Raw genomic sequence first — 17,271 nt, 5'->3', positions numbered from 1 at the left:
TTAATTTTTTTTTTTTGTTAAGCATTGTCCAGTTTACAAAGATTGCGTTGATGTAAGAATATTATGTCTGCATATTTAATATATGGAGCGTCATATTTCATAAACCGATATTTATTTATTTATTTATTACGTGGGGTGGAGGAAGAGCAGGAGGAAGTCCTTGCTTGGGTTGACACGCCCACTTTACTTTTGCCTCTTTGGCTGTTAGTCAATGGCGATTTGCTGTGATGTCAATGTAGCGCTTTTCCGTACACTGTTTGCACCGCAATGGATTTTCAATTCTCTTGTGAACTATGTGGATGATGACATAAAAAAAAAAAAACAACGACAACAACAAAAGAAAAAAAAAAAACAGTGATGGGGAAACCTTCTGCATTGTTGTGAATTTATTGGTTCGTGATGTTGTCTGAGTGTGTTTGTGTGCGTGAGGCGGATAATCTGATATTCGACGGGCTTTGCGCTTAAACGACGGGATTATACAGATTAAAAAGAAGTATTTCGAACGGTAGCCTAACTCATCAAACGGATACAGTCTGCGTTATCAAATCTAAAGCTTCACACTTCATGTACGAATGAACAACTGGAAGACGGTATTAAGTGTGCATGTAGTACGGCAGCAGGAATATTTCCTTTCTATGTGGATTTGACTTCAACATTGATGTAAAAGTTATACTGATTCAAAACATATTCTTTATACTCCGTGTGTAGACTATATACACGGTATTTATCAGACCATACAGGATTTCGCAAAAAAATTATGATTGTTGCGGCCAAAAATGCTTGATTTTGCCGCGGCTTATTTTCAAAAATTTGTGATACGACTTGCGGAGTTTTTTTGTGTTGTTTTTTTTTTTTAGAAAAATTACTTGAACTGACGAAATCGCAATGTGATGTTTGTTGGTGAATGAGACATTTTTGGCTGCACGTAGCTTTGGTTGAACGTGTGCTGCGATGACGTCACATGACGCGTCTTGGGCCAAATCGGCGTGAAAAATAGCGCCGATAAATTTCACTGGTTAATTATTATTATTATTATTATTATATTTTGTGGAAAAATCCATTTACAGACAAGTCTTAACCTCTTGGCAGAGGCAATGCAGTTTGGGATTAAAATTTCCCAGCACTTATCCTGATGCCATCAATCTTGATAAGAGCCCCTAGACCACTCGAAGTAAAGTAGCCCCGAATCATAAACGCTCCACCTCCACGGCCCAATCATTCGACGATGCTTGGAAATTCAGGCACTGGGAAGAATTTCAACCGTGCAATCCATTCAGACAGTTTACTCTTATGGTTTTGGCATCGAATAGTAAATCATTTTTAGCAGAATCTTGAAAACTCGTGGAATTTCGAATACCATTATCTTTTGCCTTCTTCACCATCCTCCTCACTTTATATTCATTCCCGGAGATCAACAACCGTCTGTCTGTTTCTTGAAAGCTTTCTGGTGTTGGTGATGGACGACCGAAGGTTTTTACACGTCTGGAATATCATGACGGATTGCAGAGCTGTTGAAAACTCGACACACCAAGAAGAAGCCTCATCACTACGTGTTCGGATATAAGAGCTGGGCATTTAACTCCAGCTATCCACAATCCAAATCCAAGAGCCACAGACATGCCTTTTCACACAATAGCAAATAATTATGATGTGTGGGGGAAAAACACCATGACTTACTTGTTGCACTATATGAATAAAGGCGTATGCTTGTTGGAACACAAAAGCAAATATTATAATTTCTATATCTCAATATTCAACATTCAGCATTCGTAGTAGTGCTATCACGGCCACTGCAATCCAAACCAAGAGCAGATGCTATTAATATTAATAGTGAGATGCATAACGGTAGTTTATAGTTATCCTTAATCTAATCTAATCTAATATCAGCGCATACTACTACTACTAATAATAAGAATCGCATGCAGGAACAGTTTCACATTGCTTCTTGTTGTCTTCCTCTTCATTTCTATTCTCCCTTCTGGCGCTGCCGAATTATAGATGTGTATTAATCACCTCGGTTTTGGACCCCTGATCAAGCTCTCTGCAGTCACATCTGTCTTTCTGCCTGTCTCTCGATTTCTCCCAGGTGACAAAATGATATATTGTTAGCATCCTTATCCATGCTTTTCTAATCCTATAGTTCCCTGTAATATTTTTTTTTTAAACAATATACGTGATATCTTTAGTTATCGGGATACCAGTATGATTTATAGCACAAAGCAAGTCATAATAGTTGTATAAGTAGGCAGTCCTGGCACTAACGCTGGTCAACACACATATACTACACCCACCCACCCACCCACACACACCCACACACACGTACATGTACAACAACAATCCACTTTTCTTTTTTGTTCTAGTCTGTGTTATTTATCCAAATACGGAAAATCCACAATAATCCTTAAAAACTGAAATCAAACCACTGTCTCAGAGAATGAGAGAGAGAGAGAGAGAGAGAGAGAGAGAGCGCAAGTGTATTATTACATGAAAGCCTCCTATATCCGTTATTTAACTAAATGCTACCTATTCTCTGTATGTCTACTTGTGAATTAACAAAGTCATCCTTTCGTTTAACAATATCAGTCTATTCAAACAATCGCTCTTGTATAAATTCATACTGAAAATTCCTGTATGGTAGCATTATTTAAAAAAAAAAAAAAAAAGGGCATTAAGATTGTATTTGTCTGTCTGATTGAGTCCTTTTGTTGACCTCTCTCTCTCCGTCTCTTCCTCCCTCTCTCTCTCTCTCTCTCTCTCTCTCACACACACACACACACACACACACACACATCTGTGAGTGCTCTCAGGTCAGGTATGTATTTGGGGCAGCAGTGGAATCTTCTGCAGCAGCCAGATGTTTAAGCGGATAGAATTTAGGGCAGACAAAGCAGAGAGAAAGAAGGGAGGACCGGGGCACCTGTTGTTGATGTTGCTGAAATGTGCTCATGTGTTCTGTAAGTCACATACGGCCAAAAATATCTGGACACCTGACTATCACACCCATACTGTGCTTGCTGAACATCCCAACACCCCATTTCAGATTTAGTCCTGTTATAATAAGCTCCACTCTTCTGGGAAGGCTTTCCATTAGATTCTGGATCTCTCGCACTCGATCGATCGATCTATTTATCTATCCGTCTCTCACTCCATCTATCTGAATCACTCTCTTCATCTGTCATTTCACAATTAACGCTCTTTCACTCCATCTATCTTTCTCCCGTTAACACTCTTCCTTTTATTTGTCCCTATCTTCATCTGTTCTTTCTTTCCATATCTCGCTCTCTCCATATTCACTTCTCTCAATCTACTTGCTTCACCCTCGCACTCCTTCTGTTTATCTACCTGTATCACCTGATCTCTCCATCTATATTTCTGTGAGAAATACTCTCACTTCATCCGTCCACCAGTAACACTCACTCTATCCATCTACTTCTTTCCCTCTATCTTTCTAACTGTCTCCACATTTCAAACTGTATTATCAATCTATCTCTCGCTCCATCTATCTTTCTATCTGAATCACTCTCATGTCATTTCACAATTAACGCTCTTTCACGCCATCTATCTTTCTACCGTTAACACTCTTCCTTTTATTGATCTTTGTCTCTATCGTCATGTTCTTTCTTTCTCCATATTCACTTCTCTCAATCTACTTGCTTCACCCTCTCACTCCTTCTGTTTATCTACCTGTATCACCTGATCTCTCCATCTATATTTCTATGAGAAATACTTTCTCACTTCATCCGTCTACCAGTAACACTCACTCACTCTATCTATCTATCTATCTATCTCTTTCACTCTATCTCTCCATCTTCTTTCTGAAATGCCAAACTGTATTATTATTGTCATCTCTCTCTCTCTCACTCTCTCTCTCTCAAAACTGCACATTGCCTTCAGATTTCCAAACCGATAACCGAACCACGTGTGAGAGTTCACGGTGGGCGGAAGCGTTTCCAGTTCTCGCGAGACTTCCGGTTGCTAGGATCACGATGTCTCCACAACAACCTAACTGGATCTAGCTTTACGCATCGTTTCTCTCCGTTAAACATGTAAGGAATAAGTTTGGTTCCTCCTGTAGCTAATTATATCTCCCTTTATAGTACAGCAGCGTTATATAAATACAGAAATACATATAAACATAGGTATACACCTTTATATTTTTTATTTCTGTGAGACCCGGAGCTGAAATGAGCAATAAATCATCAGGATAGCTAACCAAAGCTCCATGTTTAATGTTTAATGTTTTGGATAGCGGTGTTAGTTTAAAGCTGGTGGGTTATCTTTATTATATTTGACTAAAATGACCGGTCAAAGATATGAGGGGAATAAATTCACAGTGCCATTACGATAGAAATCTAACCTCAGATTTCAGAACCTCTTTCCAACCCAAACAGGAAGTGAGACCGGAAGTGAAGTCCCCAGATATTTACTGAGATTTAGAAACCCCTTTTTTGGACTGGTCAGTAATTTGTAAGTAAAGCACGGGCTGTGACTTTGTTCCGAGTCGCTCTTCATTTCCGTTATTGATTCCTAATATATTTTTTGAAATCAGTAACTGCTTCATCGCGGTGGTGGAACCGGAGCCTGTCTCAGGAAATACGCCCTGGACGGGGACGCCGGTCCATCGCGGAGCACCACACGTACCGAGGAGACGTAGTGTTCGCCGATCCACCCGCTGGCATGTTTCTGGGAGCTTGGAGGAAACCGGAGAACCCAGAGGAAACCCGCGTCGAGAACACAGACACTAACCTGAGAGATTCCTAATACACCTTTTGCATATACACACTGGTGATTTTATTGATTTATTTTCCATACGAACAAACTAACGCACCTCCGTCTCCCTCCAGAATCTTTCATTTAAGCAGCAAGAGAATAGTAGTGTTGTCTGAACGTGGAATACTCGTTGCTCCGCCTACTGATAAATGTTACTATGACGACCGTGCAGTAGTGGTGAGTTCACAGTACGGGCGAGCGGCGAACTTGTCTGAACGTACCGACGTTATTACATCACAATAGGCCTGTTACGATAACGACGTTTGTCGGACGTCGCAGAAATGACCGCGATAAACGATATTATTGTCATTTTAAGACTATTCTACGACAACGATAAATGATAATACGACAGCAAACGGTGCAAGTACACCCGTTCAAAGAGCGACGGACTTTTCATTCTTACGATTATCCAGACTTTTTTTGGTCTTCTGATGAAACTATCCTTACCGTTCATGTCGTCGATATTTCGCGTCATGTTATTCGTTTCAGTCGACGTTTACTCGGATTAAAATGGCATCGCATGTTAGTCGACGGCGTTTTCGTAGGCGAGACGGTGCAAGAATGAACCCGGACCTTCCTACGTTTTTGTATACGAACTTAACCACGTGAAAACCTGACGTCCTGAAAACAACAACATTACTGTATGACACTACTGTAATACAAAATGGTGAAATCTTTATGCTTTAGTGTAAATTTCAGTGGACGTGTTTGGGTGAGCTCGAGCGGCTCAATCCCCGACATTAATAACCATTGTTAGCGCATGGTTAATACCCCCCCCCCCCCCATGTGTGTTTTAATTAAAATCGCCGCGAATGTTTGCTACACGTCTTAAATTCGTTTGCGTTTGAATGTGCGTTTTCACATCTTAAATTCGACGAAGAATCAGAGTTAGGATTCTAATCGGACTCTGATCGGACAGCCCCGGAGTAGACGAGAGGACAGGATGGCTGAAACGTTGGCGACGTTCGGTCTTATGTGAACAAACGCGCATGTAAACACTGTGAGATAAGTCGATAAGGGAACTCTCGTGACATGCGTACATCGTGATATCGATATCGGATGACCAGATCGACTAGGTCTGTTTGACAGGATGGACGTTTCATTGCACTTTCTATGCGTTCGTGCAGAACTGACGCCATGGCAGAAACGGCCGAGAGCAAGAAGGAGGAGGCGGACTACAAGCGGCTGCACAGTTTCCCTCTGATTAGGGTAAGAATCTCCGGAGCTTTACACCCGAGACACGTCCTCTGTAGTTCTTTCTTTCTTTTTTATCTTGTTGGTTATTTTATTATTAGTCGTTTGCATCCACAACTATGTTGGCACGGTTATCACGTACAGCTGGTTAGGACAAATCCCGACAAACGTAGGAGTAACGTGTCCGAGTGCTCCATAGCCAAGCGTGATTCGTGTACGGGACATGGTGTGAAGACGACACTCTCGCCTCCTTTTTTTAGTTCTCTTGGCAGGTCTCAGTTCTCCGTCTTTCAGGTGTCTCACTCTCTCTGTCTCTCTCTCTCTCTCTCTCTCTCTCTCTCTCTGTGTTTGTTCTCGCAGCACACAGACATGCCGGAGGAAATGAGGACAGAGACGATGGAGCTGTGTGTTACAGCGTGTGAGAAGTTTGCCACCAATAACGAGGTGTGTGTGTGCGTGTGTTTGTGCGACTTGACACACACAGTCGAATGCAGTACCTAATGACGACACACTCGCCGGCCCGTTCACGGCATTTGTGTAACCCCTTTTTGTGTTTGCGTGCACACGTCAAGAGCGCAGCCAGGATGATAAAGGAGTCGATGGACAAGAAGTTCGGCAGCTCGTGGCACGTGGTGATCGGCGAGGGCTTCGGCTTCGAGATCACGCACGAGGTGAAGAACCTTCTGTACATGTTCTTCGGGGGAAGTCTGGCCGTGTGCGTGTGGAGGTGCTCCTAACACTCGCTCGTACCCTTCCCGAAGCACAAACCGACCGCTGGAGAGAACTCACGATATCCCTGATCCCTGAGCGAGGACGTTTAGAGAGAAAAACGTGTGACATTTCACGTTTTTCTCTTTGTTTGACGACTCTCTCTCTCTCTGTGTACTGCCAGACCATCTGTGTGTTTGGTGCTGTTTCTGCTTCTCTCTCTCTCTCTCTCTCTCTCTCTCTCTCTCTCTCTCTCTCTCTCTCTCTGTCTGTCGCTCTCATTCTACACCTCCTCTCCAACTGTCCCTCTCAGCCTGTCTTTCTTTGATACCTGATGTTCAGGAAATGTATTTTTATAATAATAATAATAAGAAGAAAAAGAATTCTATTTTCCTAGTCTTAGCTGTGAATATTTCATGTATATAGTTTATAAAATGTCACCTTTTGCACAATTTGTGAATTTGTTTTTGGACTGTTACTGTGGAATAAAAACCTTCTCGATGCATTTGCGGACAGCGTGTGTGTGTGTGTGTGTGTGTGTGTGTGTGTGTGTTTTAGGATCCCAGTGGTCCCAGCGTAGCTCACACAGAGCTGGCTTCATGCCTAGTGCGGCCGAGTGCGTGTCAACAAACAGCCCGAATCAGCAAAACAATCTTGAAAACGTGTTCTTGTTCATATATCGGTGTGTGTGTGCGCGCGCTTTTGAAACGAGTGTGTACAGGTAAGCCAGGGTGCTGTGACCTGACCGTGTGCACTTCTCCTGATAAACAGTTTGCCACGTTCCCTTGCACAATGATGTCAATAAAATTGCTCTCCAAATTCAGAACACATACACAGGGGGTAGTCACGAAGAAGAGCCCAGTGCCAGAGAGAGAATAATGTGTGTGTGTGTGAGAGAGAGATAAAATGCTCATGTTGTTTGTCCACTTTATCTGGTGTATATGAGCCAATACCACATACAACAATTTTTTTGTTCATGCTAATCACCCAGTCTCTACACACATGCTTCAAATAAATGTAATATATTGACATTACAGCTGTTTACATTTCTCAGGTTTTGTGTATGTATGTGTGTGTGTGTGTGTGTGTATTTCCTTGGGCCATTTTAACATGGTTTGTCCTGGGCCTGGGCGATATACCTTAAAACATCCTACTTGTGACCTGCAATCAATCATACCTTTCAACTTCCAGACCAACAGGGGGCCCTGCTGTGAAAACCTAAAGCATGGTATCAACCATCCTTTAATCAATCAAAAAAAAAAACTGTTATTAAGCATTAGGAGATCTATCCATTTTCTGAACCATGGGGAGCCGGGAGCCAATCCCAGGGGACTCGGGGCACGAGGCGGGGGACACCCTGGATGGGGTGGGCACAATCATGCACACACTACGGACAATTTAGAAATGCCAAACAGCCTACAATGCATGTCCTTGGACTGGTGGAGGAAGCTGGAGTACCCGGAGGAAACCCCCGTGCACACAGGGCAAAGGGAATCGAACCCCCAACCCCGGAGGTACAAGGCCACTTGTTGCTAACCACTAAGCCACCGTGCGGCCCGTATTAGTAGATATTATACTGTACATATTACCACTTGTAGCTAGATACAAGTTTTGCGGTCTCTAATGCACACTCGTGTGACGAAAGGGGCAAGTAAACACACTCGGATCAGTTCAGATCATCCCGACCTGGCAGTGCTCCTGTTCCCTGATAGAGACAGGAGGAGCAGGGGGAAAGAGGGATAGCAAACAGAGGAATAAAACAGTGTGACATACCAAAATTTGCTCTCTTGTTCGTGAGGAGCTGATAGCGGAGTTCAGTAGTAACAGGATTCTCTACCAGTATGAGAGTGCGTCAGTGCCGCAGCTTGAAGGGTGTTTGCGTCATGCTGGTGTGTGTGACGCTGGCTCTGCACGTGCTGGTCATTCTAGTGACTCTGTCGACGTTCCCTTCAACCTGTGAACCCATTCAGCGGCCTCAAACTGAACCTCGCAACTTCACCTCAGCCAACCTCACACGCTCTGGCTCTACCAGTACGGCCAGGCAAATGCGTGTAGGAGCAGCTGATCTTGCCAAGCTGGAGGCTTTGTTCTCCCACGTGCTGTATAGCCTGCATGCTCCGTCCAGTCCCGATGACGACACTCTGCTGCGAATCCGAACCCAGGAAGAGCACAGCGAGGAGCACAGCGCACAGCAGTGGTGAGGAACACTCACTCATACAAGGCCATGTAAATAAAACCGATAAAGATGTCAGTGTTAGTCAGGCAGAGCTGTGAAATGACTCTTTAATGTCTTTTCCCAAAGCTGTAATAAGCTGACACCATGTGTATAGTTTGCATTTACTTCTGATAGAGGTTAAGGTCTTAGAATACTTCATGCAGAGTCAACGTTTGCCTGGCGTCCGTGAACGATTTGACGCGAACGGATGCTTTCTGTGGAGGCTTCACTCTCAAAAAGTATTTATGCTGAGGCCTTGACTTTCTCATTGTGCTGACTTTATCTAGTTGACTTTGTCCTGTGAGTTCGTGGGCCTTGGTCTTGTGAGCCTATAGAAATAAGTCTTTGGTTGGTTAAAAAAAGCAAACAAAAGGAGCTGCTTATTATTAAGTATTAATTTCACCAGACTTTCGTCTCACTGTTGCTTGGGGACATCTGAAAAACGTTCGTTCACATACGCTAGGGATTTTGTGGTAAAATTTTCGCAGCAATGTTCGCACCGCTGGGGTCGGTTAATTGATTATCAGGCATTTGGAAATATATTGGGGGTACGGTGGATTAGTACGTTTGCCTCGCACCTACGGGGTTGGCAGTTCGATTCCTGCATCCGCCCTTGCGTGTGCACGGAATTTGTACGTTCTCCTTTGCTTCAGGGGTTTCCTCCGGGTACTCCGGTTTCCTCCGCCAGTCCAAGGACATGTGTTGCAGGCTGATTGGCATTTCCAAATTGTCCATAGTGTGTCTTTGTGTGTGTGATTGGCCACACCCTGTCCAGGGTGTCCCCCACCTCATGCATCATGTTCCCTTGGATATGCTCCAGGTTCCCTGTGACCCCGTGTAGAATAAGCGGTACAGAGAATGGACGGAAATATGTCGCCTTGCTCAGTCCAGTTTTCTTTATACTTCTGACCCTCCCATTCAGGTTAAGTAACAGCAAGGACGGCTATGAACCTGTCAAGTGGAACAGCAGTACAGATACCCACCCTCCCTGGCTTCGGTTCCACCTCGGCATCTCCCGGTGGCAGCTGTATCCACACCGAGACACCAACCTGCCTGCTCTTGTGGAACAGCTCTCAACGCACCGCATCGTCAGCGCAGGTAACCGATTCCAATCCCAACTTCCGATCCGAAACCTAATCTTTAATCAGGAACGTACTGTTGCATTTACAGTCAAGACAAGTCACCCACACACAGAGTGAGATCGGGGCGCCCTCTAGTGTGGAAGATTGGTCTCTACACATCCACCTTTCTGTTTCGCTGAAATTCAAATTCTAATGATTAAAATAAAAACGTGTAATCTTTGTAACAGCCCGTACGTTTTGCCACGTTGCAGTTCAGAAAACCGGAGGAACACAGCTGAAGTTGGTGATGACGTTTTCTAACTACGGAGAGGCGCTCTTCAAGCCCATGAAGTGAGTCAAGCTGGTGATTACAGTTTACACATACACAGTCACACTCACCTATTGTCATGTACAGTATCTTCAGTATGTACGTTCTAATTCACCTTGTGCTCTCTCTCTCTACCCATTTTGGATAATGATAATGTCTTTATTTATCACATATACATTAAAGCACGGTGAAATCCTTTTCTTTTCTATACCCCAGCATGTCAGGAAGTTGGGGTAAGAGCAGGGTCAGCCATGATACAGTGCCCCCTGGAGCAAAGAGGGTTAAGGGCCTTGCTCAAGGGCCCAAGAGTGGCAGCTTGGCAGTGCTGGGGCTTGAAGCTCCAACCTTCCGATCAGTAACCCAAAGCCTTAACCACCAAGCCACGACTGCCCCCTTCTTTTTAAAAAATAATTTTGATCTGCTATCAGTGTCCATTTCTGTAGCATTTCCTCAGCCTGATGTAATCCCTCGAACACCATTACAAGTCTAAATAGCTTCATAGTTATGAATATGCAGAGCCTTTTAGTCCTATTAACATTTTTTTAGAGCAGGAATTCATATAGATTTACAACAAAACACTTAAAAGTTCAACTCACGACTTTATGATTAGAGCTCGCTTTGGTGTCACTGAAGGTAGCTATAGCGGCACCCTTTTCAAACCCTATTATATTATACTCAAAACTATTTTTGAAAATACTAACGGAAACCGAGATCATCCTACGTTAAACATCCGCGTGTTATCGAACCATTCTATGTTTGTTACAGGCAGGAGAGGTACGACGAGACTAACGTGAACCTGTACTATTTCTCGGACTTTGAGAGGCACAATGCCGAAATCGCAGCCTTTCACCTAGACAGGTACGTGCATAGACGCTGCTGTTTTCACGGTGTGAACATTATCAGATCAAAACATATTCACTCCATCGCTTCCTCTTCCTGTCTCTTGCTCCCGCTGCCTTCTCTCTCCTTAAGGATTCTGGGTTTCCGGCATGTACCTCCGGTTGTCGGAAGACTGGTTGATGTAATTAAGGAAATTAAAGACATCACCACTGACCACAAACTGGCCAAGACCTTCTTCAGTTCTCCAGGTTTGGTCTACACGCAGAACATGTGTGTGTTTAATGACTGTTGTGTCAGGTCTTCTGTGGTCCTTATGCCTTGCATCTGTGTGTGTGTGTGTGTCAGTGGGAAATGTGTGCTTTTACGGCCAGTGCTCGTACTATTGTTCCACGGAGCATGCGGTGTGCGGCCGGCCCCGTGCTCTCGAGGGCTCCGTAGCAGCCATGTTGCCTGACCTTGCCCTCGCACCTCGCCGCTCCTGGAGAAACCCGTGGAGGCGCTCATACAGCCGCAGCAAGCTCGCTCTGTGGGTACACAAGTCCCTGCGTTTGCTGTTACTATAGAAACAATAACGTATTAGAACAAGCACGGTACAACACACCAAAGTGATTAACGTATATTCTCGAGAGATTAAATAATAATGACGCGGCCTGAAATGTGTTGCAGGTGGGAGAAAACCCCAGGATACTGCGACGCCGTGAAAAAGACTCCGCCCTATGACCGAGGCACCCGATTGGTGGATCTCATCGATATGACCATTTTGGACTTTCTGCAAAGTAAGGGCCTGCTCGTTGGATCAAATTACACTAGAGAATTATTACTTCCCGACGAGGTTTCCATTAATCGTAGTTGATTATTATGATTAATCCAGTTTCCTAATTCTCTTCTATGTTATGGAATTGTAGGTAATATGGACAGACACCACTATGAAACATTTGAAATTTTTGGCAACAACACGTTCCTTCTACATTTAGATAATGGAAGAGCGTGAGTATTTAGATGCTCACAACAGCATCTTAAACACATATTGGGTTATACGGCATATCGTATATACTTTTATGTTGGCTTACGTGGTATTCTCTGTACGTGTGTGTATGTTTATATGCCAAAAGGTTTGGTCGTCACTCTAAGGATGAACCATCGATACTCACTCCTCTCGTGCAGTGCTGCAGGTAAAATCATGATCACTCAGGAGGGAGGATGAGCTGATAATTGGTTATTAGATAACATTGTCTCTAGCACATGTGTTAAATCCAATATTCAATAGTCATTCAATAGAGAAGCCACCAAGAGGCCTAGAGTAACTCTGAAGGAGCTGGAGAGATCTACAGCTGAGATGGGAGAAACTGGTCACTCAACAAATCCAGGCTTGCTAGAAGACTCAGCAAGCATGTGGGAAAAGGTTCTTTGCTCTGATGAAACCAAAATTTGTCATGATGCGAGTCCATGGAGGCGGATGCAAATGCAGAACTTCCATTATTTCATAAACACAAGGAACAGGCTCAGGAAACAACCACGAGGAAGATGCACTTGGAACCGGCATTATCAGAAACATAGGAACTAAAAAAAATTAAATAAACCCTAAGAAAAAGTGCTAAATAATCAAAATAGAGTGCATGAAAACAATAACCACCATGAAAGCACCAGACAACACCATGAAAGCACATGAGAATGATTAAGACACGAAATGGAAGGAGACAACAGAAAAAAAAAATCTGCAAAGGTAGTCAGGGTGCCCTCTAGTGGCCAAAGATGGAATTGTCCCTGGGGGCCGTGACAGAGCATCCATGAGTGGCTGGAGCATTAACTCTAGTCAGGTCATGTTTGTGTTTGGTCCTTTCATATTTGATACTGTTTTTATGCACTGCGTTTTGATTATTTAGCAATTTTTCTTAGGGTTCATTTTTTTTAGCTGCTGATAATGACGGTTCCTAGTGCGTTTTCCTCGTGGTTGTTTCCCGGGTCTGTTTCTCTGAGTCTGTTCCCTGTGTCTGTGTAATAAATGAAGTTCTGCATTTGCATCTGCCTCCACGGACTCACACGATGACAAAAATCAGACTTTTCAGCCCAAGCCCAAAAAACTAGGTTGTGCCTGAAACCCAACACCCTGAGAACACCATCCTCAGAGTGAAGCCTGGTGGTGGTAGCATCATATTGATTGAGCCTCTTGGTGGTCCTTGGTCTTCGCTAGGCGGAATCGCGGTGTTGCTGTATTCTTTCCATATTTTGAGTAATGCAAACCGTTCTGGTTACAGATGAATAACTCGTATACTTCGCTGACCAGCGGAAACGTGTTGTTATTATTAATTCCCTGTTTCTGTCCCAGAATCCGCCGTTCCACGCTGCTTCGCCTGCGTCTGCTCTCCTCCCATCAGTACCGTTTGAGCGATGTCATGCGGGCGTCTCTCTCTCAGGATCCACTGGCAGCCGTGGCCCCCCTCCTCACCGAGCCTCACCTTTCCGCTTTAGACCGCCGTCTAGCAGCAGTGCTCCAGACCGTCCAGCGCTGCCTCCTTCAGCACCAACACCTCCATGATGTCATCTACGATGATATCACTGACTACTCAGGCTAGGAAAGTGCTGTAATGACTAATCCGTGCTCACTGAATGCTCATCTTTTGTACTTCCTCAGCAAAAATGTACTGGGTGCCAGTATGATATTACAAATTACAGCCTGGGTGACAATATATATATATAAAAGCACTGCATCATTGCATAAGAGCACTTGATCTTGATTTGTATTATATATAAATTTATATAATAAAATGTGTTAGATGTTTTTACAACTTTTCTTTTTGATATGCTCGTACTGCTCAGGGTTGTGGTGAGACAGGAAATACCAAAAAATATTTAAATGACTATAAAGACATATTTATTTTATTCTCTTTCATCCTATTTTATTTTCATTTTAGCCAGTTATAAGAAGGGGTGCAGAAACGAAACTTTTCAGACGTTTGTGTCTCGTATCTGTTTACTCTGTATAATAAATGGTTCATTTCAGTTGAATTTCTATATTTGATTTCTTCATTCGTCATTCAGTGTATTCAGCGTACATATATACTGTAGATTATGCTTTTTTTATGTGTAGGTTTTGCAGTTTTCCATTCAAGGGTTTGCTTAGGAATTTGGAGAAGTAAATATCTTGCTGTAGTGTTGCAAGAAACGTACTACAAAAGTTTGCCACCTTCTTGTTGTGAAATAATCCTGTTGCGTAATTTCTACCACACTCATGCGCTGTGGTTCTAAAGGCGATTACGACACCCATGATTTCCACTTCATGAAAAAGGCCACAGACACAGTATAAACAGTTTTGGAAATAAAAGCACTAAACACTTGTCAACTTTTTTTTTTGTACCTTTAAAACTCCATCCATCTTCTATACTTATAAAGGATCCTTATATCTTATAAAGGATATACCGCTTTATCTTTTTCAGGGGAACCTGGAGTCTATCCCAGGGAGCATCGGGCACAAGGTGGGGTACACCCTGGACAGGGCAGGGTACAATCACATACACACTCATTCATACACTACGGACACTTTGGACACGCCAATCAGCCTACCACACATTTCTTTGGACTGGGGGAGGAAGCCAGAGTACCCGGAGGAAACCCCCGCAGCACGGGGAGGACATGCAAACTCCGCAGACACAGGACCACAGTGGGAATCGGACCCCCGACCCTGGAGGTGTGAGGCGAACGTGCTAACCACTAAGCCACCGTGCGCCCACCTTTAAAACTCATTATAAAATAAATAATCTCTATTTCTAATCAAATGAATTACATTGTAAACATAAGCTCTGACAATAGCGTTTCTATAGCGACGGCTCATTCACAAGGACCTTCACATAAATGGATTTTAAAAACCACATATAAATATTGATATGGCCGAGCAATCAGAAACATCCGATTCATTCAGTAATCTGATCTCAGTGTCCGTTTTTCTTAATCCATTACAATCCTTTAGAATTTTTTGAGGTTTAAAAAAATAATGAAAAAAAAAAAGAAAGTCATAGAAATAGTTAATATTTATGAATACACTGTAGAAACGCAGCCTATTTCTGTTTGATTCATTTCAGATCTTATCTGTTTATCTGTTGGAAGATCATTTTGCTTCCTTCTAGACAGGAAGGCTTGAATTTAGTCGGTATTGATGGTTGATATAATCGAGGTAGGGTTATGATGACACTTAGAGTCAGAGTCAACGTTTACAGTCATACCTGTTGGCATAAAAGCTGTCTTTACTGAATAAAGAATCCTCAAAAGATATATATTTTGAAAGACGCTGTTGCTAGCAGGAACTGCTTCCATCCATTTGTAGTGTTGTGAGCAAGCGGTCTATTTTCTTTCTATTTATGTATCCCACTAACTCTGATCGCCTCCACACCCCCCCCCCCCCAAGCCTGTTTTTGTAATGTTTACTGGAAATGTAGGCCTTAAAATTGTGAAATTGTCTGTGCTAATTTCAGCAATGCTGTGTCACTCAGTGTGAGCGGAGTGTGCGCGCGTGCTTGTGTGTGTGTGTGTGTGTGTGTGTGTGTGTGTGTGTGTGTGTGTGTGTGTGTGTGTGTGTGTGTGTTTATTAAGCTCATTTGCATTTTACATCGATCAGATATAACATTAAAACTACTGACATGTGAAGTGAATTACATTAATTATCTCTTTACAATGGTACGTGTCAAAGGGGTGGGATATATTTATTAGGCGGCAAGTAAACAGTCAGCGCTCAAGGTTGATGTGTTGGAAGCAGGAAAAATGGGCAAGCGTAAAGATGTGGGAATCTTTGACAAATTGTTATGGCTTGACAGACGACTGGGTCAGAGCGTCTTCAAAACGGCACCCTTGTGGGGTGTATGCAGTGATTAGTACCTACAAAAAGCGGTCCAAGGAAGGACAACCGGTGAACCGGCGACATGGTCATGGACACCCACGGCTCATTGATGCACGTGGGGAGCGAAAGCTAGCCCACCTGGTCTGATCCCACAGAAGAGCTACTGTAGCACAAACTGCTGAAAACGTTAATGCTGGAACATGACAAAGAGTTCAAGGTGTTGGCTCGGCCTCCAAATTCCAATCCAAGATCTCAATCCAATCGAGCTTCTGTGGGAGGTGCTGGACAAACAAGTCCGATTCATGGAGGTCCCACCTCACCAGCTAACAGGACTTCAAGGATCTGCTGTAAACGTCTTGGTGCCAGATACTGTTGGGCCCTTGAGCAAGGCCCTTAACCCTCTCTGCTCCAAGGGCGCTGTATCATGGCTGACCCTGCACTTTGACCCCAGCTTCCTGACATGCTGGGGTATGCGAAGAAAAGAATTTCACTGTGCTGCAATGTATAGGTGACCAACAAAGACTCATTATACCACAGCGTACCTTCAGACGTCTTGTGGAATCCATGCATCGACACGTCAGAGCCGTTTCGGCGGCACAAGGAGGACCTACACAATGTTAGGCAGCTGGTTTGGTGGCTAAAGGCTGATTGGTGTAATTTGTAGATATATAGAAGATACACCAATGATGTTTTATGGTATATCAGTGAATAATTGTTATGAATATTACAATGTGAAATGAGCTCTCAGTTTGATGATCGTTTCATGATGATGTGATGCTAGTCACATGATGAGGCTTACATCCATTTCGTTATGGCATGTCCGTAGTTATATAACAACGTCACATCTGTACGCAGACTGACTCTTTAAAAAAAAAAAAAAAAAAAAAAGCGTAAAAGTGAATAAAACACTTCTAGGTCATTTTAGTGAACTATATTTATAAGCTTTGGCCGATCATTTATATTCATATAGCTGCGCCATTTACACCCACTATCTTTTTGGTCAGCGGTTTCTGTGTTCAGAAATGGCCTCGTGTGATGTCTTTGAGCAACACCACCGCATCAACGTCATACATGACAAGGTCACTTCTGACTCACACTCTTGCATACACAAACCTCAATACTCAGAGTGTATATATAGTTATACTTAATAAAATTTCGTCAGTCAGACAAATAAACGTAATGAAATGTGACCTTACTGAATTGTATTACAGAAACTGGACGATCTGAGCAGGAAATATAAAGAGGTTAGCATCTAACCACAGAGTTTCATGCCTGAGGAAGTTACACATAAACCATGAATGCTGACTGGTTTATATTTTCCCTTCAC

At 43.2% G+C, this 17,271-nt stretch overlaps 2 protein-coding genes across 7 annotated transcripts; both read left to right on the top strand.

The window, feature by feature from the left end:
- Nucleotides 1-3,962: 3,962 nt before the first annotated feature.
- dnal4b (dynein, axonemal, light chain 4b) lies at nucleotides 3,963-7,177 on the top strand. 6 transcript variants are annotated; one of them, XM_053616609.1, is made up of 6 exons: nucleotides 3,963-4,046; nucleotides 4,392-4,467; nucleotides 4,550-4,785; nucleotides 5,898-5,979; nucleotides 6,325-6,408; nucleotides 6,537-7,177. In XM_053616609.1, the coding sequence occupies exons 4-6, from the start codon at nucleotides 5,908-5,910 to the stop codon at nucleotides 6,699-6,701; spliced, it is 321 nt and encodes a 106-aa protein (XP_053472584.1). In that variant the 5' UTR covers nucleotides 3,963-4,046; nucleotides 4,392-4,467; nucleotides 4,550-4,785; nucleotides 5,898-5,907; the 3' UTR covers nucleotides 6,702-7,177. The 6 variants fall into 6 exon arrangements, with proteins under 6 accessions (XP_053472584.1, XP_053472588.1, XP_053472585.1 ...); XM_053616613.1 differs by having other exon boundaries at nucleotides 3,966-4,139; nucleotides 4,392-4,456; XM_053616610.1 differs by having other exon boundaries at nucleotides 3,966-4,139.
- A 484-nt stretch (nucleotides 7,178-7,661) lies between these two features.
- On the top strand, nucleotides 7,662-14,122 carry fam20cl (family with sequence similarity 20 member C, like). The gene is made up of 11 exons (XM_053616608.1): nucleotides 7,662-8,186; nucleotides 8,474-8,869; nucleotides 9,810-9,985; nucleotides 10,221-10,299; nucleotides 11,042-11,134; nucleotides 11,249-11,364; nucleotides 11,462-11,642; nucleotides 11,783-11,892; nucleotides 12,022-12,103; nucleotides 12,229-12,288; nucleotides 13,443-14,122. Exons 2-11 carry the CDS (start codon nucleotides 8,514-8,516, stop codon nucleotides 13,687-13,689), a joined length of 1,500 nt encoding a protein of 499 aa, XP_053472583.1. The 5' UTR covers nucleotides 7,662-8,186; nucleotides 8,474-8,513; the 3' UTR covers nucleotides 13,690-14,122.
- The last annotated feature ends 3,149 nt before the right edge of the window (nucleotides 14,123-17,271 follow it).

This window comes from Ictalurus furcatus, chromosome 27, assembly GCF_023375685.1.
Source record: "Ictalurus furcatus strain D&B chromosome 27, Billie_1.0, whole genome shotgun sequence".
Classification (NCBI taxonomy): Eukaryota; Metazoa; Chordata; class Actinopteri; order Siluriformes; family Ictaluridae; genus Ictalurus; species Ictalurus furcatus.
The sequence above is the reverse complement of the archived record's forward strand: the minus strand, read 5'-3'. Positions and strand labels throughout refer to the sequence as shown.